This window comes from Phragmites australis, chromosome 19 (genome assembly GCF_958298935.1).
Source record: "Phragmites australis chromosome 19, lpPhrAust1.1, whole genome shotgun sequence".
Classification (NCBI taxonomy): Eukaryota; Viridiplantae; Streptophyta; class Magnoliopsida; order Poales; family Poaceae; genus Phragmites; species Phragmites australis.
In genome coordinates, this window is record NC_084939.1 from 492,390 (window position 1) to 514,911 (window position 22,522).

General features: G+C 44.7%; 2 protein-coding genes across 2 annotated transcripts; both read left to right on the forward strand.

Annotated features, from left to right (window-relative positions):
- Positions 1 to 3,515: 3,515 nt before the first annotated feature.
- On the forward strand, positions 3,516 to 10,313 carry LOC133899984 (disease resistance protein Pik-2-like). The gene is made up of 2 exons (XM_062341045.1): positions 3,516 to 4,738; positions 8,121 to 10,313. Exons 1-2 carry the CDS (start codon positions 3,783 to 3,785, stop codon positions 10,099 to 10,101), a joined length of 2,937 nt encoding a protein of 978 aa, XP_062197029.1. The 5' UTR covers positions 3,516 to 3,782; the 3' UTR covers positions 10,102 to 10,313.
- Positions 10,314 to 16,292: 5,979 nt separating this feature from the next.
- LOC133900987 (uncharacterized) lies at positions 16,293 to 21,420 on the forward strand. Its single transcript, XM_062342284.1, has 4 exons — positions 16,293 to 17,144; positions 17,352 to 17,990; positions 18,144 to 18,545; positions 20,986 to 21,420. Exons 1-4 carry the CDS (start codon positions 16,293 to 16,295, stop codon positions 21,418 to 21,420), a joined length of 2,328 nt encoding a protein of 775 aa, XP_062198268.1.
- The last annotated feature ends 1,102 nt before the right edge of the window (positions 21,421 to 22,522 follow it).

Genomic DNA, 22,522 nt, shown 5'->3' on the forward strand with positions numbered 1-22,522 from the left:
ATAAAAAAAACTCAGTGGGAGGGAGCTGTGCGACCGCTGCCATCCGTCCCGTTAGGCGACGCAAAGATTTGTTTTGAAAAGTTTATAATAACATATTTTTGTTATATTTTATAAATATATTATAATAAAAATTAGTAGTAAAAAATTATATTTTAAGAATTATATCGATATCTAAAATAATACTTATTTGTAAATAGAGGGATTAGCAGGTCCCTACAAATTGTTTGATGCGAGCCAAGTGCTAGTACATGTGGAGCAGTGCAAGGTGGAATAGAGTTTGAGTGTCCAACATTTGCAAGTGGAATATTGGTCCTCCACTTGTCGGACCACTTGCGCAACTGGAGGTTGTTAATTTGCACACAGCCTGCGTTGCTTTGTCATACTAATCAAACTGGAGAACAACTGCATGCATATGGTCCATAAGCTCAATAATTGAGTAGTACAATGATAGATGTAAAGGCCGACGCAGTGCAATAGTTGAGGACTTGGTTCTAAAGACCAACGCAGGTCTAGTCCTCCTCCTTTATTTAGTACTCCATTCATCTTTTAAGCGGATTTGACAAAGTCTTTTAAAGTATATTGACCATTAATATCTCTTATAATATATGATCAAGTGCTAAGAAACCAATATCTTATTAAAAGATATGTGAAATACGAACCTATTACTATATTTTTTATACTAAACATGCATATAATTTGACTAATTATTGATTAATTTATAAAATTTGAATTTTTTAAATCGTAATACGTAATATATTTTGAAATGGAGGAAGTACTACTACTCACATTACACGTCCTTCAGTCTCTCGTGTGGCCTTGTCTCTCATGTCCTCAAATTTGTATTTAATTGAAACAACAAAGCAAAGTTGTAACATATAATCTGTATGCGCAGCTAACTGCCTCCAATCATAATGCACATATATTGTTTTTGACATACATGCAGTCAAGCTTTTAAAACTTTGACTATTAGTACATTTTAAATGTTTAGATTACAAACATAAAAATATGTGTGGTTTCTTCTCGAAAATTACATTCATAATATAAGTAATTTGTGTTGATATATTATATATGATACAAATTAGCAGTCAAAGGTACGCTTTGAAAATCGTATGGATGTCGAAAACGTCGATTATTTATGACCAAATGGAGCAGTCTAGACACAAACTAATAAATTTAAAACAAAAGTAAATATTAGTCTAATTATTAAGAAAGAATAAACTAAATCCATCCAGCTGATTTTCCCATCATGATATTGATTTTTTGGCGACCAAGTAGAAACAAGGAAAAGAAAAAGGAAATTTGTGCTAAACCTCAAATTCAAATCATGCTTCTTTCAGAGGTGGTTACTTTATTACTGTCGGTAGCCAAATCTGTAATTGACCTAGCTACTGTTTCATTTAGATACTCTTTCATTGGCTAAAAGAAAAAAAAGAATAAGACACCTGTATTTTACTTATATAAACCTTTTAGAGTTATATAGCAAATGAAATTGTGTATACCCGCACAATTGCGCAGGCAATTTTGCTAGTTTGAATTCTAGAAAGAACTACTAAAAATTTGGTCCAATTACACATTCAGGATTGGCAACAATTGAACCATTGCATAACTCAGTTTACCAACTACTAAAAATCACATGCTTCCTATACATCCTGCAACTGAAATCTCGCTTCTTTACTGTCAACGACGGCGGATATTATGGTTCGGGAGGGGTCCCTAGACTTAGAGGAAAGTCGGGGTCAATGCGGCTGGGACGTCACCGGCTGGGCGGTGCCAAGGCATAGGCATCACACATGACAGCCTTACGAAGCCGGGTTAGCGTGTTGGCGGGCACTCTTTCGGTGCCCGGAATGCCATCAACAACGAAAAGGCTGATGGGGTAGGGGAGCATTGCACTGTATCGCTATGTCATGGTTGAGAAGAAGAATATGAGCGGGCGATCAAGAGGAAGAAGAAAATAGTAGCGCCGTCCAATCGGGACTGAAGGCCTGAGCTTCGCCAACTGAAAAAAATGGGCTTATTGATTACTTGACATATACTCCCTCCAGTAAAAAAATAAGTGACATTTTTGGTTGCTTGTGGTTAACTATTCCAAACTTCGATTACAATTTACTTTTGTTGTGTTGAGTTTAAATATTTGAAAATGATATGATTAGAGATTTGTCTCGAAAAGTATTTTTACAATAATATATTTTTGTTATTTTTATAAATATATTGTAACAAACATTAATAATTAAAGTTATATTTTGAGGACCGAATCGATATATAAAACTAACACTTATTTTTTAGCGGAGTGAGTAGCAGGCCCCTACAAATTATTTGATGCGAGCCAAGTGCTAGTACATGTGGAGCAGTGCAAGGTGGAATAGAGTACGAGTGTCCAACATTTGCAAGTGGAATATTGGTCCTCCGCTTGTCGGACCATTTGCACAACTGGAGATTGTTAATTTGCACAGCCTGCGTTGCTTTGTCATACTAATCAAACTGGAGAACTGCATGCATATGATCCATAAGCCCAATAATTGAGTAGTACAATGATAGATGTAAAGGCTGACACAGTGCAATAATTGAGGACTTGATTCTAAAGACCAACGCGGATCTAGTGCTCCTCTTTTATTTAGTACTCCATTCATCTTTTAAAGCGTGTTCGGATATGATAGTCTTCTAAAGTATATTGACAATTAATATCTCTTATAATATATTAATATCTAAGAAACCAATATCTTATTAAAAGGTATGAAAAATACGAATTTATTGATATATTTTTTTTACACTTTGACTACGTATTGATTAATTTATAAAATTTGACTTTTTTAAATCGTAATTCGTCATATATTTTGAAATAGAGGAAGTACTACTACTCACGTTACACCTCCTTCAGTCTCTCACGTCGCCCTGTCTGGGGCTGTGTTTCTGCTCTTGCTCTTATTTTCTACTCGTACTTAATTCTATCTGATTAGCGCGCTGCGACCCTCTGATCCTACAACATTCTTCGCCATTTTCTAAAATAAAAGATAAAGAAAATATGCAGTTAACGGTGACCTTTGGACAGCAGGTGGGGACGCGCACGGACGAAATGGAAAAAGTGAACGCAGCAGCTAGCGGTTGGATCGGGATCACAATGAACAGGCGACTCCAATTCCCTATCCTATAGATCATCCACAATTATATCCCTTTTATTTCATTTTCTTTTCGATTCCTTTTCCTATTATCATTCCCTTTATTTTCTCTTATCTCTAACAGCTTCCATTCGGGAGGAATCGCGAAGAGAAAAGAAAAAAAATCTCGTCCTGAAGAGAATAACCTTGAGAATCTTATCGTGAAAAGAACTGTAAAAGAAAACTGTTGGACGCTGAAAAGAATGAAAATCTCTTCACCACGGAAATTTTATCCACGAGGGAAATATGTGGGGGCGTCCCTTTCCCGCCGATTAAAGGTCAGTTTGGTTCCAAGTAAGCCTGACCTTATCTTGCTACCACGAGCAAGCCCTCCCTTACTAAGAGAGGAGGGTCAAATTTGCTAACTTGAGGTAGCAAGAAAAAAACTTGCTAGCATAGGTCCCGAGAAAAACTCGCCAGAGATCCAAACACTCAGCTCGCTCCAATTTTTTGCTTAGCTAGAAGAGGCAAATCTTGCGGATCCAAACACACCCTAAACTGCCACCCTTCTGCTCCCCCTCATCTTCCCCGCCACCTACACCACCGCCGGCTCCACCCTGCAAATCTTCTACTCCTTTACTGACAGCAGCTGGCGGCCCTCCCGCGCGAGACCTAAGCGACACGACCATGGAGTTGGCGGTCGGCGCGTCGGAGGCTACCCTCAAATCCCTCCTGAGCAAGCTCGGCAGCCTCCTCGCGGAGGACTACTCCCTGATCCGGGGCGTACGCGGCGACATCCAGTTCATCAACGACGAGCTCGCCAGCATGCAGGCCTTCCTCAGCAACCTCAGCCGCAGCGACGAGGGCCACGACGACCAGACGGAGGACTGGATGAAGCAGGTCCGCGATGTCGCCTACGACATAGAAGACTGCATTGACGACTTCGCCCACAACCTTGACCCCGACCCCCGCGGCAACGACTGGCTGACCGTCATCCGCAGGACCCTGTACGAGATCCGGACATGGTCCACCCGCCGCAGCATCGCTGCAAAGATTGGCGAACTGAAGGAACGGGCGCAGCATGTGGGTGATCGGCGCGGCAGGTACGGCGTCCCTGACCCAAAGCCCAGCAAGAAGAAGAGTAACTTGGGTGGCGCCACCGGGTATCTCGCTGCTGAGCATCAGGAGATAGCCCGCCAGCTCGTCGGTGTCCAGCAGCCTGTGGGGGTGAAGAATATGCCGGATCTTGAGAAGTGGATCACTTTTGATGAGAAGAGGAAGAAGCCCGGCGTGCTGACCATTGTTGGGTTTGGTGGTGTGGGAAAAACAACCGTTGCAATGGCGCTATACCGGAAATTCGGGCCTCAGTTCCAGCGCCGAGCGATGGTCACCGTGTCCCAGAACTCGGACCCTGATGTAGTCCTTTGGAACATACTAAGTCAGGTCAAGTCGATGGCCAACAATGGGGAGCGGCGAGGCGAAGATATCACCGGCGCCATCTCGGAGAAGAAGATTCCAGTCATTGGAAGCATATTGAGCCGAATTAGGCTGCCGTCCCGAAATCAAAAGGAAGATGGCAGCGCGGGCCAGGACAAGCACAGTCAAATAAGAACGGAGTTGAAGAGTAACCTGGAAACAACTAGGTATCTTACACCCGTTCTCTCTTCCTCTACCATTTATTAATTGTCCCAAACATATATCTTCACTGAGCATTAATTTACGGTGCACATGTTACCTCTGTAAGATGAATAATAAATCTTAATCTCAGGCGTTAATTGATGGTGATTAGTTTTAGCAGACTAGGTGTTTAAACTGCAATTACGGGTTATCACACACCATGTATACAAAATAAGGCTCTTTTTAACAAACGAAAAATGGATGAATTTCTAAAAATTTAAATCGTATAGAAAAAACTCCTACAAATCCATTCGGAAGAAAGCATTAAGCCTCTAAAATGCCTATAGAATGGCTTTGCTGTATACAAACTTTTGAGAAGTTGTAATCCTAATAGTACACATTTACCCCTACAGTAGATCGACCCCCCTTCGTAAGATGTACGGTATACCCTCTGGTGCAGGGGATAACTACCATTACACTGAGGCATCTAAAGGTACCCTTTTCTTATTGCTTGCATTCGTATCCACAATTGGATACAACGGTTGGCACCATCCATGGGGAGCAGCATATAGGCTGAGAAGGATGGCGCCCAAGAAAAAACCACCAAGACATCGACAAAAGACCCTCTCGAATGGCGCCTTTTGTGCATTGAACTTTTTGTACCAGTATAATGTAATCCTTGCCTACGCTATGCTCAACAAGTTTGGGATTGTGCCCTATCACAATTACTTGTTCATGAAGCTCCCTGAACGAAAGGGATGATTACGGTCCAGGGGATCAAGGCCAAGGGTGTCGCTTCAAGCAGGCATTGTGCCTCAATAGCATTGGGTGCACATCATCGATGCAAACGGCGGGGCCTTTGGCTTCACGAAGCATCGTTTCCCTCGTATTGAGTCCCAAAGGCTATGCCAGACTGCAAGATGGAGCAAGAACATTTGCATGAAGTGCAGGATAGGCGAACTCTACAAATTAGTGTTGGGCTAACTAAGGTGGCAAAGCGTCAACTCGTCGAGCTCCTCCGCAACGAAAATGTCATATTCGTCTGGTCATGCTAGGACGTTGGGGGCATTGACCACTTTGTCATAGAACACTCCACGCCATATGGGCCGAGGCAAAGCCACAGAAGTAGTGGCTTCGCAAAATGCTCCTTGAGCGCCTAGAACTTGTATTGTTATATTCAAGACTGAATTTGTTAGTCCAAAGTTACATAAAATTATATTTGCTTTGTTATCTAACCTTTAGATTGGATCGATTAGGGAGCCGCCAATATAAAGAGGCTTGGTTCATCTGTTTAAGGAAGAAGGAATAAGAGAAGGTCTTCTGCCCTCTCCACCCTTTTCTCACAGCACACGTGTGCTGTCCTCACCGGCGCACTTCAACCTCCCTTTGCTGTACCATGGCGTTTTCTCACCATGGGCGTGGACTTAGACTTTGTTCTCCAACCTCTTGCAACTACAATCTTCCATCCCAATCTCAGGAATATAACAAAAACGAGCAGTGAACCTAGAAAGGGTGAAAGGGCAAAGTGGCCTTGTTTATGTACACTACTACAGAAAGGATCATCCCTATCTCTTTTCACTGCCGGTTCAGTAATAACCAGCAGTGATAATATATCACTACCGGTTTGTAAGCTCAAGGCGCACATAAAAAGCCGAGCCAGTAAGAATCGACAGTGATAGTGGTTATCACTGTCGATTTTTGTTACGAACCGGTAGTGATACGGTTAGTGTTACTAACCGGCAATGATATTCAAATTATCACTGCCGGTTCGTAAATAGACATGCATAAAAAGACATGCCTTTAATGGCAATGATAATACCTTATCTCTGCCGGTTCATATTCCAAATCAACAGTGATAATGTTTATCACTGCCGGTTCATATTCCAAACTGACAGAGAAATAATTGACGAAGACGAACCAGCGGTGTTAATTATTATCATTGTCGGTTCGTATTTCAAACCGACAGTGATAATTCTTCTACAAATAGAGCCCGTCTCCCTCAGTCGCCCACATCTCACTTCGCTTCCAATCTCCCGAAGCCCCTCCCGAGGGGTAGTGGTGGTCAAAGTAGTGCGGTGGTCACCGTCACCACTGCACCCACCTCTACCCCTTGTGCCCGGCTTCCACGTAGCCACCTCGCAGTCTCCCGAGCTAACTCGCGGCCGCCCTCATTTCCCCCCGAGCCCTCGCCGTCTCCGAGTCACCATCTCCCCATCTAAATGAGCCCGTCTCCCCGTCTCTGAAGTGAATGTTGTGTGAGCATTAAAGATTGTGGCAATAGGTAGATCTAAACGAATGGCAAAAACACAATTATGTTGAAGACTTACTACTGTCACTGTGAATGTAGATTTAGATATTGCCATTCGTTCAAGCTAGATTGTGGCAATAGTCAGATCTAAATGGGTGGTAGAAATACATATTTCTCAAGATGATTATGTTTTTGTCATTTATTTAGATGTACTATTGTCACTCGGAGACCGCAAGATGTAAAACGAATATTTCGCTATATAAAATACTCTACCTCGAACATTTTGGCATAGGGTCTCTATCTCAAGTTCAAACTTGAGGTAGATTCCCATGCTGAAGAGTTAGTGGTAGAGTATTTTTCATATACAGATGGATTATTACTATCAGTTTTAGCCTTGAATCGGTAGTGATAGTTGGATTATCACTGCCAGTTCAAGACTAGAATCGGCAGTGATCGTTGGATTATCACTGTCGGTTGAAGGTTTAAACCGGCAGTGATACTTACTATCACTGCCGGTTCATAAAACCGGTATTGATACTAGTTTTGAACTGGCAGTGATGACCTATTCTATAGTAGTGGTAATTCGCTCAATTTGTGCATATGTAGAGCAACCTCCCAGTTATAAAGCTTCTTTCAGTTTTGTATAGTTGCACAATTTTCTGGAGACCTCCGTATTCCTTTGTTGCAAAAACAATGGTTTTATTTTTGAACAAACATAGAAAGAAAATAAATACAAATCAACCCTAGAATTTAAATTTCATCACTGGAACAGAGATTAGAATTTTAGAGTCCTAACTAGGGGAACCGGGATAATTGTTAAATTGAGTGAGTACAGACAACAGAGCATTGAGAAATTAAATCAGAGGGGAAATACAGCAAAAAGAAAAGAAAAGAGAGGATGAGAGATTGATTGGCTGGCCCGCGATCTTATTTTGGAAAATGGTCCAGATTTTATTCCAAAGCTGACAGGTTCTGTTTATTTTCATGTACTGGTTTATTTTCAAGTGTAATAGAGTCACCATCCCAATAATAGACATGCATGCAGCGTTAAGAAAGTGCTGGGCAGGAAGTGCTGTTTGGCTTAATTTAAACATGTGGTCAGTTTCCAATTTCCCCTAGTCTTAACTGACCTCATGTTTTTGTTTTTTATTCCTCGGCAGGTACTTACTGTTAATTGATGATGTATGGTCATCTTCTACGTGGCAGACTGTCAAGAATTGTTTTCCAGAAAATGATAAGGGAAGCAGAATAATTGTCACCACACGATTTCAAGCTGTCGCCACAACATGCTCTGCTCGCAAAGACCATGATCGTGTCCACCCAGTTGAAGTTCTTTCTGGTGATGAGCCCAGAAATTTATTCTTCAAAACCATGTCTGAGTGCAGGGGTACTGGAGACAGACAACCAATTCAGAGCAAGGTGCCAGGCAGAGTTTGGGAAATGTGCGGCGGCTTGCCATTAGCCATAGTTACCATGTCAGGTCTTGTGGCATCCAAGCCGCTGATGATCCGGGAGGAATGGATTACTTTCTGCAATTCTTTGTTTCCAGAGCCAGAAAGATGCCGTAAACCAGAGGACTTTATGAGGATAATCAATTATTGCTACAATGACTTGCCTAGTGATCTCAAGACTTGCTCTTTGTATCTAAGCATATTTCCTAAGGGCCGCAAAGTTAGTAGGAAGCGGCTCATCAGAAGATGGATAGCGGAAGGTTTTGTCAGTGAGAAGCAGGGTTTGAGTATCGAGGATGTTGCAGAGACATGCTTTAATCAGCTCATTGAAAGGAAGATAATACGGCCTGTAGAGCACAACATGAATGGAAGGGTGAAAAGTTGTCAGGTCCATGACATGGTACTTGAGTACATAATTTCCAAGGCAGCAGAAGAGGATTTCGTCACTGTGGTTGGTAGCCACTGGTCCATGCCAACACGTAGCAACAAAGTCCGTAGGCTTTCCCTCCACAGTAGTGACTCCAAAGGTGCAAATAACGTGGATCGCATGAACTTGTCCCATGTCCGGTCACTGACCGTGTTTGGGAGCTTGGACAAACTACACTTCAAATCATTCAAAACCGGAATAGTACAAGTACTAGACCTCGAAGGCTGCTCGGGGTTTAAGGAAAACCGTGTCAAGGTTTCTGACTTATGTGAAATGATTCTACTCAAATATCTGAGCCTCCGAAGAACAGACATAAAAAATCTTCCCCAAAATATTTCCAAGCTGAAGTACTTGGAGACTCTAGATATAAGGGAGACAGAGGTTCAACAGTTGCCTGCAACTGTAGGACTGCTAGAACGAATAAATAACATACTTGGCGGAGATAAGAGAAGACGGAAAACCCTGAAACTTCCTAAAGAGCTCAAGGGAACAATGAAAACCTTACGCATATTGTCAGGGATAGAGATCGTGGAGGGATCAACAGCTGCATCAGACCTCCGTTTCTTTACTGCGCTGAGGAAGTTGGCAATTTACAGGATCCACAAGAATGATGAGATATTCAAAGATTTGCTCTCCTCTATCCAGTACCTCAGTGGCTATTCCCTCCAAACTCTTGTAATTGATGACGAGTCATCTGAATTCCTCAAGACCCTGGACTCCATGTCGTCCTATCCAACGGACCTGAGAGCACTTGAGCTATCTGGCAAATTGCTCATACTCCCTAAGTGGCTCAAAAGTCTCGATGGTATTGTCAAGTTAACTCTTTCGGCGACAGTTCTCAGGGCAGATAATTTGATGGTCCTTAGCAAGCTAAGTTCATTGTTCTCTCTCACTTTTTCAATCAGTGAAAAGCAGGATCCTGCTATGGCAGCCATTCTTGAGAAAAATAAGTCTTATTCAGGAGGGGAGATCTTTGTCCCAGCTGGAGGGTTCAGTAAGCTCAAATTGCTTCGCATATTTGTTCCTCTTCTTCCATCACTCAACTTTGCAAAGAAGGCGACACCAGTGCTGGAAAGGATTGAACTTCGTTTCAAAAGGTTGGAAGGTCTACATGGCATGGATGAACTTGGAATGCTCCATGATGTGCTCTTAACAGTTGATGGCCAGGCAAGTGAGCAGACACAGTTCATACTGGAGACTTTGAAAAAAGGGAAAAAACAATCATCGAAGTATGCCCTCATTGTCAACGAGTATCATGATTGATCGAAATGCATGTCAAGCATGTTGCTCTGTTAGTCGGCAACTACAAACTCATCTTTTATGTAACCTGTGTGGCTGTGCACAAATTAAAGCTGGATATTTCACAGTTGTATTTTTTGGTGGGTTCCTTTTGTTTTTTCGTTCTTTCTTCTTTACGTCAGTTAGAGACTTGGTTTTGTAAGACTACATTAAAACCTACTCAAATTGTCCTTGCAGTAACGACCTTTTTTTTTTTTTTTGCGAATGAACAACTTGTGTGTATGTTTTCTCTTGCTCATTGGAAAGAACTGAACCCGTGCTCTTGCAGTTGCGCAGAATGTTGTCAAGCTGTGTCTAGTGCAGCACTGCAGCCTTTAGGTTAGGTTTAACTTTAGTCTCCACAATTTATTATTTCCTGGAATTTGTTTCCTTAATTTTAGAGTTTCCTGAAATTTATTATTTCCTGAAATTTGTTTCCTTAATTTATTAAACTAGGACTGGCAAAGACTTCAGAGTTGCAGCCTAACAACCTGGGTTTAATCTGAGGTACCCGCAAATGCCTTCAAATAAGGTAGTGGCTGTGGCCCTATTTCCACTTTTTTCTTACTAGCCAATTAGCCTGCACAATTGCAATTGCACGGCAGACCTGACATGATTGTATTATCGTTTGTAATAAAATTCTAATTTCTATAGTTAAAAGTGTGATTACAATTACCATACAATTATAATGTCTATAATTGAAAACATAATTGCTCATCATGCAAATTTAACAACTCTAATAAATATACCCATTTATAATACAACACCACCAAATAAGTATAAGTGGGTCTCTTTTTCCTTTTAGAACTAGCCAATTAGCCTGCGCAATTAAGTGGCTCGACCTAACATCATTACATTATCATTTGCTATAAAATTCTATGTCCTATAGTTAAAAGTGTGATTACAATTACCATACAATTATAATGTCTATAATTAAAGATATAGTTGCTCGTCATGCAAATTTAACAACTCTAATTAATATACCCATTTATAATATAACACCACCAAATAAGTATAATTCGTTTTTCTTTCATTTTCCTCATTTAAGACTACTAAGGTCCCTTTGTTTTACTTTATTTTTTTATTTAAGGGTTTCTCTAGGTGTTCAATGGCCCACGCAACTTATGATCTTCTTTATTATCATGAATTCCAAGTTTTCTTTCTTCTCATTTTTTCCCTTTTAAGGAGCGTTGAGGTGCCTTGAATTTTTATTAAGAATTTTTCTAGCTAGTCAGTCCACATAGTTGCACGGTTAACCTTGAAAACTCATTTTGCTTTTCATACCAGACTGTTTTCGGAGCTATCTAGCTTTTATATGTTTTCTCTATTTTTTTCTAGTTGACTCTCTAGGTATTTTTGTACTTATTTTACTACTGCATTAAAGTCTGCATGGTACTATTTGGTTTAGGCAATTGTTCACCCCACATATATGGAATACATCCATATCACATCATAGCTAACATTATTTCTTTATTATTGTTTGAGACTGAAACATGCTGTTCAAGAACCGACAACTGCAGCCGTGGCACACTAGGGCATTGTCCAACTGAAAACGGGGAATATAACATAACAGGAATTAATCTCCAGAAATTCTGCATAGAAAGACAGCACAACCGATCTGATACAACTCAAGAGACAAGAGCTACATGAATCAACAATACAAGATATCACAGACCGTGAGTTGAAATAGTAAGAAGCACCACACTTTGGATTCCCTCGTTTGGAGAGATTGAGTTTTCCAGCAATGTCGTCAGTGACCTTCTTATCATAGCAATCACACAAGAACCATCCGAGACTTCATTTCCAGTTAGGAAACACATTACATCATCCTTTCACGTATGAAGTCATCTTACTTCCGTGCCATTGTAGCATTAAGCCCTTAGGTAAGTGGTAAGTGTTTCAGTGATTAATGATAACCGTATTATTGTGTCTAACAAACTTGTTTTGAAGGGTATCAAAAATTTTAGTTCACAATGATGATTGGATATCACTACTACAAAATCTATTTTTCGAGACATATATGTTTCATTTCTACAGGCGGTTCTTTCTACGAACCGCCTGAGAAAGTGGTTGCGGCCCCGTGCGGCTGAGGACCGCCTGTGAAAAGTAATTTTCACAAGAGGTTCCTTATGTCGACCGCCTGTGAAAATGAATGTCATTTGCACAGGCAGTCGACATTAGGAACGGCCTGTGTAAATTCGTTTCCACATGCGGTTTCTTATGTCGACCGCCTGTGCAAATAGTCTATAAATACTCTTTCTTCCTGGCCAGCTCCATTCAGACAGACTTACTATTCGAAATAGTAAGCATTTACTGTGGCGGGCGATTTGGAAAATAGGTGGGGAAGGTTTTGTTTTTGATTTCCTTGGAGGAGCCAAATAAGGTATGTATATCTCATCCCTAGCTTGCATTTTTTTTGAAGTTTAGATTTAGATTTAAGGCTAAATTAGAGTTTCAATGTGATCCAGAGATGCTCATGTTTCTTGCCATTTAGATCATCAAATTAGCTAAAATTTGTTGCAATATTGATTTAATTGTGTAGATTCACATGATTCTAGTATTATATTTTAAAAATGTAGCTAGAATGTGATGTTTTTTAGTCTTAGGAGGTTTCATCATGAATGGGGATTTTTTCTTTAGATCTAGATCTAGATCTAGGGAGAGTGAGAGGGAGAGGGAGAGAGAGTAATGAATTCACATTATTTTGAGTCATAAACTTACATTAATGTAGATTCAATTACGTAGACATATTATAATCATAACAAGCCCATATTTTTCTTTTTTTTAAAAAAAAATCTTTTTAATTCTGATTTTCAAATTAATTAATTAATTAATTAATGTATCTAATTTTGTGGTTGAAGTTAAAGATGGACAGAGCATGGATGTATGATACGCCAAGACATGGAGAAATATATATCAAAGGACTCTCTATTTTTATTGAAGCCGCAGAGAATGATGCTTTAACTAAGAAGACAAAGGAAATATACTGTCCATGTTCTGACTGCAAGAACCAGAAATTGTGGGACAAATCAAGTATAATCAAATCACACTTGATCTTGAGAGGTTTTGTTGAGGATTACAAATGTTGGTCCAATCATGGCGAACAACGCACAAGCAAACCAAACCAGGACATCGCTGCTGATCAAGTAGATGGTGATAATGAGGGAGCAGTCGAAGGCGACACTGATGTTATGATGGATGATGATACCGATTTTGATCTGGATGATGATGCTGACTTTGATATGGAGGAAATGCTGTGCCACGCAGAACCGCATGTTTTAAGGGACACGAGAGGTTTAGATAATTTCGAGGCATTAAAAAAAGACATCGAAGGAACTTTTGTATGAGGAATCAAATGGCTGTGATAAGGAGTTTACGGTGTTGCATTTGGTGCTTGAACTTCTAAGGTTGAAGGCCAGCAATGGATGATCCGACAAGAGTTTCTCGGATCTGTTGAGTCTCTTGGCAAACATGCTTCCGAAGCCTAACTCCTTGCCCACCACCACTTATCTGGCGAAGAAGCTTATCTGCCCGTTATCATTGGATGTGCAAAAAATACACGTGTGTTAGAACCACTGTATCCTCTACCGTAAAGAGTACGAAGCCTTGGATAGATGTCCAGTGTGCAATGCGAGTCGGTACAAGAGGAATGATGATTGTGAGGACGAAGATGCTTCCGCCAACACGAAGAAGAAGAAGAGTAATGCTGGTCGTGATGAAGAAGACACTTCTTCCAATGCGGAGAAGAAGAGAAGAAGTCCTGCGATGGTGATGTGGTACCTACCGGTGATACCCCGCTTGCAGCGCCTGTACTCGAACCCTAGGGACTCTGAATTGACGGTTGGACGCTGGTCACTCGTCGTCGGTGCCTGCGACGACTGTGGGATGGTCATCCTCGCAGACCTACCCCGCTGCCCAAACGCGGTCTGCCGGCCACCCTAGACGGTCGCTACCTCAACTATCTGTCCTGGTCACACCGGCAGGCGGAATGTAATATCCCTCCACGGTGCTTCCATTGTTGGGGCTTTCGGCACCATGCCAAGGACTAAAAGCGCCCTCGTGCTTCCTCTTCTGGGTCTGAGGGATCCGACCACCATCGTCAGTTTCTTCAGCTTTCTTCTTCTGCCAGCTCCACTCCGCCTGGGTCCATGGCTGGCGTCCCCACTCCAAACCACCTTACCGTGTGGAGGCAGCAATGTTCGCGGTCGGGCTCCACTCCCACCGGGTCGGCGGCGTGGGGTCCTACACCACCCTCTCCCCCCCTCCGACGGCTGTGGCCCACTTGTCGCCACAGGGCCTTCTGGCGCAGACCTCATCCCAGGAGGTTGTTGTTCGGGCCTCTGCAGTGGTTGAACGCTGCGTTGTTCCCTGGTCAGATGCCTTCTCTATGGAGGAAGGTCGTCTCCGGTGGGCGCTTCTTGCATATGCTGACCGTGCTCGGTGTGACCTCCAAGTGTCCCATCTAGCATCCTTCATCTTGGGAGGCCTTGAAGATTTCAGCGTCAAGTCCTTCTTCCCTGACAAATTCTTGATCATCTCCCGGTTGCAATACGCGAGGGATGTAATTCTTGCTGCCAGCGGCCAGCCCGTGCCTTCGGATGCTGTTTGGTTCTTCCATCCTTGGACGCATTTGGCCTATGCGTCCGCGGGGATCTTGGCATATTGGCTTGTCATTTCTCTGCAAGGAGTTCCACCTCACACTTGGTCGGTCTCCACGGCACAGCTTCTCCTTGGGTGTTACTATTGGGTAGAGTGGTTTGAAGATGATTTCGCCATGGCGGAGTGTTCGGATCTTTCCACCCTCCGCATTGTTGCTTGGAGTGACCTACCGCAGAATATCCCCAATGCGGTCATCATGGAGGTGGCAGAGCCTGAATGCGCCATTCGCTACGATGACCTGGACCTCCAGCAGCTCTTCGGCAACCTCCCGCCATACACCATGGAGAAGAGGACTCTACATTTCAACGTCTCGGTCCGGATTGTTTCCTTGGCACAGTTCTGACCTCCATCTTCCTCCAGCAGTGATGGCTCCATTCCTTCTGTCGATGGCGATGGAGATGGCCCTCTAGCCAGCGGGATGGGCCGCTCGGGTCCTCCGCATGAGCGGTGGATGTCGTTCTTGCCGTTGCCTGACATGGCTACCGATAGTCCCACTCCGCCGGCTGGTGCTCGTGGATGTGGCGTTCGTTAGGCGGTTGGCGTTCTCCATCCATCCTCGGCCTTCGTGCGTCTCCCTTTCAGATTGTTCAGCGGCGCACCTCCCAAGGGGAGATTTCCTCCCTTGTCTCCTCCTGCGTCCGCAAACGGCGTGCTGTCGCCTATTCGCACGTTGAAGACAGGGACACAGGACCCCATTGTTGTCTCCCTTCCCACCCGTGACTTAGTGTACACGAGACGTCGTCGCCACGCCTGTGTTGCTAGTGGTCAGATGAGGCGCGGGCCATCTGCTCCTCTTGTTACGTGTCTGGGAATCGATGTGGGCCGCTCCCCTCCGCGCCCATCGACACAAAGCCTGCCAGCCCTTGCGTCCCCTCCTTCTATGGGCCGTGGGATTCGTTCAACTGCTCTATCTGCTGGGCGCTGCTCTTCGCGGCGGGCTGGCTCTCATCGCGTCCGTTGCCGGATGAACCACAGCTCCATCCTAGCGCCTGATCACGTTGGTTCTCCGGAGCCTGGTAAAGAACACTCGACCGTCCCTGGCGTCTCTCCGGCGGATTCGACAGTTCTTTCCTTCCTTCAGGGGCTCACTCGAGAGCTCCCTTCCCCCCTGGCATCCCCCCACCTACAGGATCACGTCTTTGTCGTGTTCTGAGTGTGGTTCCAGGAGAAGCAAGCGATTGGCTGCACAATCCAACTTCTCTTGTGTGCCCTTCCAAACACGGGGAGATGCTGATCATGCACCGATTGGGCCTACTCAAGGAGGGCAAGTCTATCTCTCCACAGCTTCATCAGGCGTATTTGCGGCTTTTTGAGCAACCGTTGTCTGACCAGCATCTCCAGGCTATCCGGGACCTCTTCCCTAGACAGGCGTCTGCGGCTGCGGTGTCCGCTGCCCAAGGACCGGATTGCTGACACGCTGGTACCACATCGTTGTCTTCCACATGGATAACCACAACATCTTATGTTGGAATTTCTGCGGGCTCAATTGCAAAGCCCGTCGTGATGTCGTTCGAACAATGATCTCCGATCACAGTGCTTCGGTTGTTTGCTTGATGGAAACGAAACTTGATGTTATCAACCAACTCCTAGTTAATGAGATCTGCGGACTAGGTTTCTCAGGGTACCCCTTTCTTTTAGCATCTGAGACAAGGGGTGGGGTGTTCGTGGCCTGCCACCAGCCGCTATCCCTTGTTGTTGTACAAGTGTCTCAGTTTTTGGTTAGCGGGCGGGTCTGCACAGATTCAGGGGCCTCTTTTTTCCTAACAGCTGTGTATGGCCCTACTGACGAGTCCTTAAAGGATGCTTTCCTTGACGAGATCAAGAATGTTCGTTCGCTGTGGCTGGGGCCTTGGTTGATCATTGGTGACTTTAACATGATTTCTTCATCTGCTGATAAGAACAACAACCGGCTCAATAGGCGATCCATGTCCAGATTCTGCAATTTTATCAATGATCTTGAGCTTCAAGACCTGCACTTGTTCGGCCAGCATTATACATGGTCCAATGAGAGGGCTTCTCCGACCCTGGAGAGGTTGGATAGAGCATTGGTCTCCTCGGACTGGGATGCAGAGTTTCTGGACTCCTTCTTACAAGCGTTGTCTTTGGATTGCTCCGATCACTGCCCCCTGTTGCTCTCTACCTCAATGTATACTGTGAAGCAATGGCGGTTCCACTTTGAATCTATTTGGATCAAAATGCCAGGATTCCTCTCTGTTGTGCAGCGTGGCTGGAGGTTAAAGTCTGGTGAACTTTCTCTACCTCCTCTCCGCCAGCTGCATGTCTTACTCAGGCGCACTGCTCTCGAGCTTCAACGTTGGAGCAGTAGACATATTGGAAATATCAAGGACCAGCTGCTTATGGCACGTGAGGTTGTCTCTTGGTTTGACCAAGCGTAGGAAAGCAGGACACTGACGACAGCCGAATGCGAACTATGCAAACATCTCAAGATCTTGTGTCTTGGCCTGGCCTCTCTCGAGCGTACGCTCGCCCGATGTCATTCCAGGGGGGCTTGGATTCAGGACGGTGACGCAAACACACAGTTGTTTCAGTCTTTTGCCAATTATCGTGTGTGTTAGAATCACATCTCCTCTCTCGCCACGGCTGAGGGCCCGGTCTCCTCCCACCTGGAGATGGAAGAGACGTTGTTCAGCCACTTCAGCTCCATCCTTGGGATTGCTCCTCCCCATGACTTCTCCATTAACCTGCACGAGCTTGGCATCGCCCCCCTTGACCTACAGGCTCTCGACGCACCTTTTTCTGTGGCGGAGATTCTGGGGGCGATTAGAAGAACGCCTCTGAACAAAGCCCCCGAGCCGGATGGGTTCTCGACGGAGTTCTACCAAGCCACCTGGCCAGTTATTAGCAACGACATGACTATGGCCATTTGTGCTTTTGCCATGGGTGATCGACGGGGCCTTGACCACCTTAACACCGCCTTCATCACTCTAATTCCAAAGAAGGAAGGGGCTATGTCACTATCAGACTATCGCCCAATTAGCCTTATTCATAGCATCGACAAGATTATCACCAAGACCTTGGCTCTTCGGCTCGCTCCACGGCTCAACTCTCTCATCATGAACTGCCAGAGTGCGTTCATCTCCAGACGTTCCATTCATAACAACTTCAAGTTGGTGCACTCCACTGCACGTCTGCTCAAGAAATCAAAGAAGCCTAAGGTGCCGTTCAAATTGGACATTTCTAAAGCTTTCGATTTGGTGAATTGGGCTTTCCTCTTGGAGGTTCTTCGTTCTTGGGGTTTCGACAGCTGTTGGTGTGGTTGGATTGAGGCCATTTTGGGTTCTTCTTCAACTTGAATTCTTCTCAACGGTCCCCCTGGACCTGCTCTCATTCATGCTCATGGCTTGCAGCAAGGTGATTTACTCTCCCCTTTCCTTTTCGTGCTGGTCATGGACACACTAGCCAGTATCTTCTGGAAGGCGGGTGAGGCTGGTATCGTTGATTCCATGGGACATAGCTCAATTGTGCACCACTTCTCTCTTTACGCGGACGACGTTGTTCTTTTCATGTCGCCAACCTCGCGGGATATCCAAGCTCACTTGGCCATCATTCAATTCTTTGGAGCAGTGAGCGGGCTCAAAACAAACTTGGACAAATGTGCTGCCATCCCTATTTGCTGTTCTGAATCCGACGTTTCTGCTATCTGTGAGAACCTCACTTGCGGTTTGTCGTCCTTTCCTATTCAGTATCTGGGTGTACCTCTTACGGTTGGCCGCCTTCGCAAGAATCATCTGCAACCTCTTGTGGACAAGGTAGCCGATAGACTTCCTATATGGCAGGCCAAACTAATCTCTAAGCCGGGACGCGCCACTCTGGTAAGATTGGTGTTATCCGCGACCCCCATCCATACGCTTCTCTCCATCTCGGATCCACCTTGGGTGATCAAAGAGGTGGACAAGATCAGAAAGGCCTTCCTTTGGGCTGGTGAGAAATCCTAGTTCGGCGGCCGCAGCTCTCTAGCGTGGTCTGCAGTTTGCCGCCCGTTGGAATTTGGGGGCCTTGGCATTCTTGATCTCCGGTTGGCCAGCATAGATTTGCGTCTACGCTGGATCTGGTGGCAGCGATGTGACCTATCCAGACCATGGGCTGCACTGCCGCTGCACCATGAGAGCCATGTTGTGGCGCTATTTGATGCTTCCACAACCTTTGAGATCGGGAACGGTAAATCCACGTTCTTTTGGATGGACGCTTGGCTCCATGGCTGCTCTATCCGTTCCTCGTCCCCTGATCTCTTCGCTTGTTTCTATGAAAGCTTCCAGGTGCAGAACGGTGGAGGATGCTATACAAAATCAGCACTGGTGCTGGGACATCATTGGGACCTTATCCTTGCCTGCATTATGCCAATGCTTGCAGCTTTGGAGCCAACTGGATTCCATCACCCTGAATAACGAGGATGACTGTGTTGTTTGGAAGTGGTCACCTTCTGGTCAATACTCTGCGACCTCAGCTTATCACCTCATGCTCAATGGTTCTATCCGGTTTGGGGGCGTCACGATGCTTTGGAGATCTTGGGCACCTTCGAAGGTCAAATTCTTTGGTTGGTTAGCTCTTCATGGTAGACTGTGGACAGCGGCTCGGAGACGACGGCATGGTCTCCAAACAGATGATGCATGTGCGCATTGTTCGCAACTGCCGGAGACCATTGATCACCTTCTATTGCACTGCTACTTGGCCAGGGAGATTTGGTGGCATGTGTTGGGTGTCCATACTCCATATGCAGACACTTCACTCCTTGATTGGTGGACACATACTCGAGGGAGTGTGGCCAAAGTCCTCCATAAAGGACTAGACTCCCTAACTCTTCTTGTCTGCTGGAGGATCTGGCTTTCGCGTAACGATGTGACCTTCAACTGCCGCCGTATCTCTTCAGACTCCTTAGTGGCGTTGATTTGGGACGACATTGATAGTTGGTGTGGTGCCAGGGCCAAGCACCTTAGCATTCTCAAAGAGTAGTTGCGTGTGTTTGGCTCCGTACTCTGAACTTTGGGGTCGGCGCTTCATTCGTTCAGTTTCCTCTACCTTGTAATTTCTTGTTTTGGTTTGTCTTTCCAGACTAAGACCTTCTAAGGTTGTTGTGTATACTCCGGTTTTTTTCTTCCTCACAATACAAAGATGTGTAGCTCTCCTGCGTATTCTAGAAAAAAAAAGAGTAATTGGTAAATAGATTCATTTTCAGAACAAAATTCTCAACTCTAAGGCAGGTTATTAGGAGTGAGAAACCTATGGTTTGGACAAAATCCATAATAAAATGTAAATTCTAGGGGGGTAATTACATCCCGTGTGCTGGGGAGCGAGGAGCAAAATTTTTGGCATCGGGTTCAGAAGAAACGGCAATTTGACGGAAGCAAGGTATCATGGTGTGTGGACAAGTATGCACTCAGTTCTTAAATAAAAGAAGGTGCACTAACATTTTTTTTGTGAATTGAGAAATTTATACGAGATGTGCACTCCAATTCGTTGAAACAATAAATTGATAATAATATAATTTGTAATTCACTTGTGTGTTGATTTCGTGAACTAAGCAGTTCACTAGAAGATCCTAAGCTGGATGAATAGATATCTCTCGGATTCACTGGCTGAAGGTTAGTATGTTGAACCATGCAACTTGTGATGAACAAGTAATTCTACATTAGCAAAAATCATATGGTTACTGGCTAGCCATTTAATACGTGCTTCCTTATTGCCCAATGCACCGACTGATCCTCGTCCTACACATATATATATCCTTTTCTCGCGAGCCGTCTGACTTTCAGGTTGAAGTGGAACCGATCCTTCCGCAAAGCGGGGAGCCGGACCTAGACGAGGACGATCTCTTGGAGGAAGGAGGAAAATCATGGGCAGCAGGACCATTTGAGAAAAAACCAAAAAATTCCACAACTAATCATAATGTGAAGCAAAAGGGTATTTCATCAAAATCGATGCAGGTTGACGCAGATGTTACAACTAGGAATCTCATCGCGTCAAGCCCATCTTTAGACGACAGCCGGGGCGGAGCACAACTAATAGCGGTCACGCCTTTCAACCCGAAGAAATTTTCCGACCCAGAAAAGCAAAGCGCAAGGTGGCTTGGGCCGGGTGGGAGCGCTAGCGCAGCAAGGCTGCCATGCCAGTGGTTCTGGGTCAGCGTGTGCACAACCAAAAGTCCCAGCTCCAGAGCTCTGTCCTGCTCCTGCTGAAACAAAATCTCTGCAGGTGTATTCTCGAACAAGATCAACAGGCTGCACCTCCCCGACAACTGAACCGGGACAGCCGGCAGACTGCCAGGGCCTCGGTTCATCGCCCAGGAGTGCAGTGACTGGCCTGGCCAGAGTCATGCAGCTGGCGGAATCGGACATGGCCTGCAAGGTTGGCACGCCGGCCAAGACCCAGGGTGTCGCTCCACCTAGTCGCTCAGGTGCGGCACACTCAGCACAGCATGTGGCGCTGGCTGCAGGCAAGATGGAGGCGAGTAAAACTGCTGCTGCCGGTGCCTTTCTGACGCTGGACATGGAGAGATGCAGCGGCATCCACCTGGCCTCTCGGCGATTGGAGCTGCTAGCTCTCCCTCAGACCCACTGCAAGCTACAGGGCCAACGCAGCAGACGGGTTACATGGGGAAGAATGCGAGAACATGGTGCCAACACCTAATGGGCTCCGATGAAGCGAACGTTCGGCTGCTACACCGGGCGGCAATGGTGTGGCAGCGACGGACGAGGACTCAATGACTCGTGTGATGCGACTTGCTGCCTTCAAGAACTTAGATAGGCCTGCCCCGTCCCAGGGGAATTTGGAGCGGACAGTGATAAAAAATGCAACCTTGCATTTGTCATACACCTCACCCGTTTCGTCATCAGGTATGGCCGTTGACTCCCCTCGCATACTTTGCTACTCTAGAGAACGTATTCTTTCGAATATTTTAAATCTTGGAGTAGTAATGGGTACAAGCGAAAAAGATATAGAGCAGTCCTTTAAGGAGATTATAAACATGGAAAACGACACACAAAGGTCATCAACTTTAAATACGAGACAAAATATGTCTACAACTGAAATCTCAAATGCGAATGAGAGTAGTGAGGATGAGTCGGATTCAGAGCTGGATCCACTCTTATCCCACTTGCTCAAAGATTTAATAGAGGTGGATAGGGATGATGTTGAGCATGGTAGCATGTTTTGCGACCTAAAGGCTACACCTCACAGTAAGAAATCCTGCACCACAAAATCAAAGAAAAATGAAGGACGGAAAGTCAAGTCCGTTAAGATAAAAAATAAATCCAACATTGTCAAATGAAAGGAGTTTTCTGGAACAACAGAGGTCTCAGTGACTTGGCTAAACTCCATTACATAAATGATTGTGTTCACGATAAAAACTTGGATTTTATTGCTCTTCTGGAAACCGGAAAAAAAGAGGCTGACATGAGCTTACTCCAACGTCTTTCGGGTGGGTTGGACCTAGACTAGCACTGTCTGCCCCCTAAGGGTAGGTCTGGTGGCATTCTAGTGGGAGTGAACAAAACCACATATGAGATTATCCATGTTTTGGATGGTGATTTCTCCGTTAAATTACATCTACGAAAAAAAGTGGATTCTTTCATGTGGACTCTCATAGCCGTGTATGGACCTACCCAAAATGATCTAAAAACAAAGTTTCTGGAAGAAATGGTAAACACCTGCCGGAACAATTCTCATCCCTTGTTGATTGGAGGGGATTTTAACATTCTGATGTTTAGGCGGGAAAAAAATAATGAGAGAT

Excerpts from the sequence above, each read along its gene's own strand:
- LOC133899984 (XM_062341045.1), top strand. The coding sequence starts at position 3,783 with ATGGAGTTGGCGGTCGGCGCGTCGGAGGCTACCCTCAAATCCCTCCTG. Across the intron at positions 4,739-8,120 it reads AGTAACCTGGAAACAACTAG|GTACTTACTGTTAATTGATG; the intron begins GTATCTTACACC and ends ATTCCTCGGCAG.
- LOC133900987 (XM_062342284.1), top strand. The coding sequence starts at position 16,293 with ATGATCTCCGATCACAGTGCTTCGGTTGTTTGCTTGATGGAAACGAAA. Across the intron at positions 17,991-18,143 it reads TTTCTAAAGCTTTCGATTTG|CAAGGTGATTTACTCTCCCC; the intron begins GTGAATTGGGCT and ends CATGGCTTGCAG. Across the intron at positions 18,546-20,985 it reads TGCAACCTCTTGTGGACAAG|GTGTATTCTCGAACAAGATC; the intron begins GTAGCCGATAGA and ends AAATCTCTGCAG.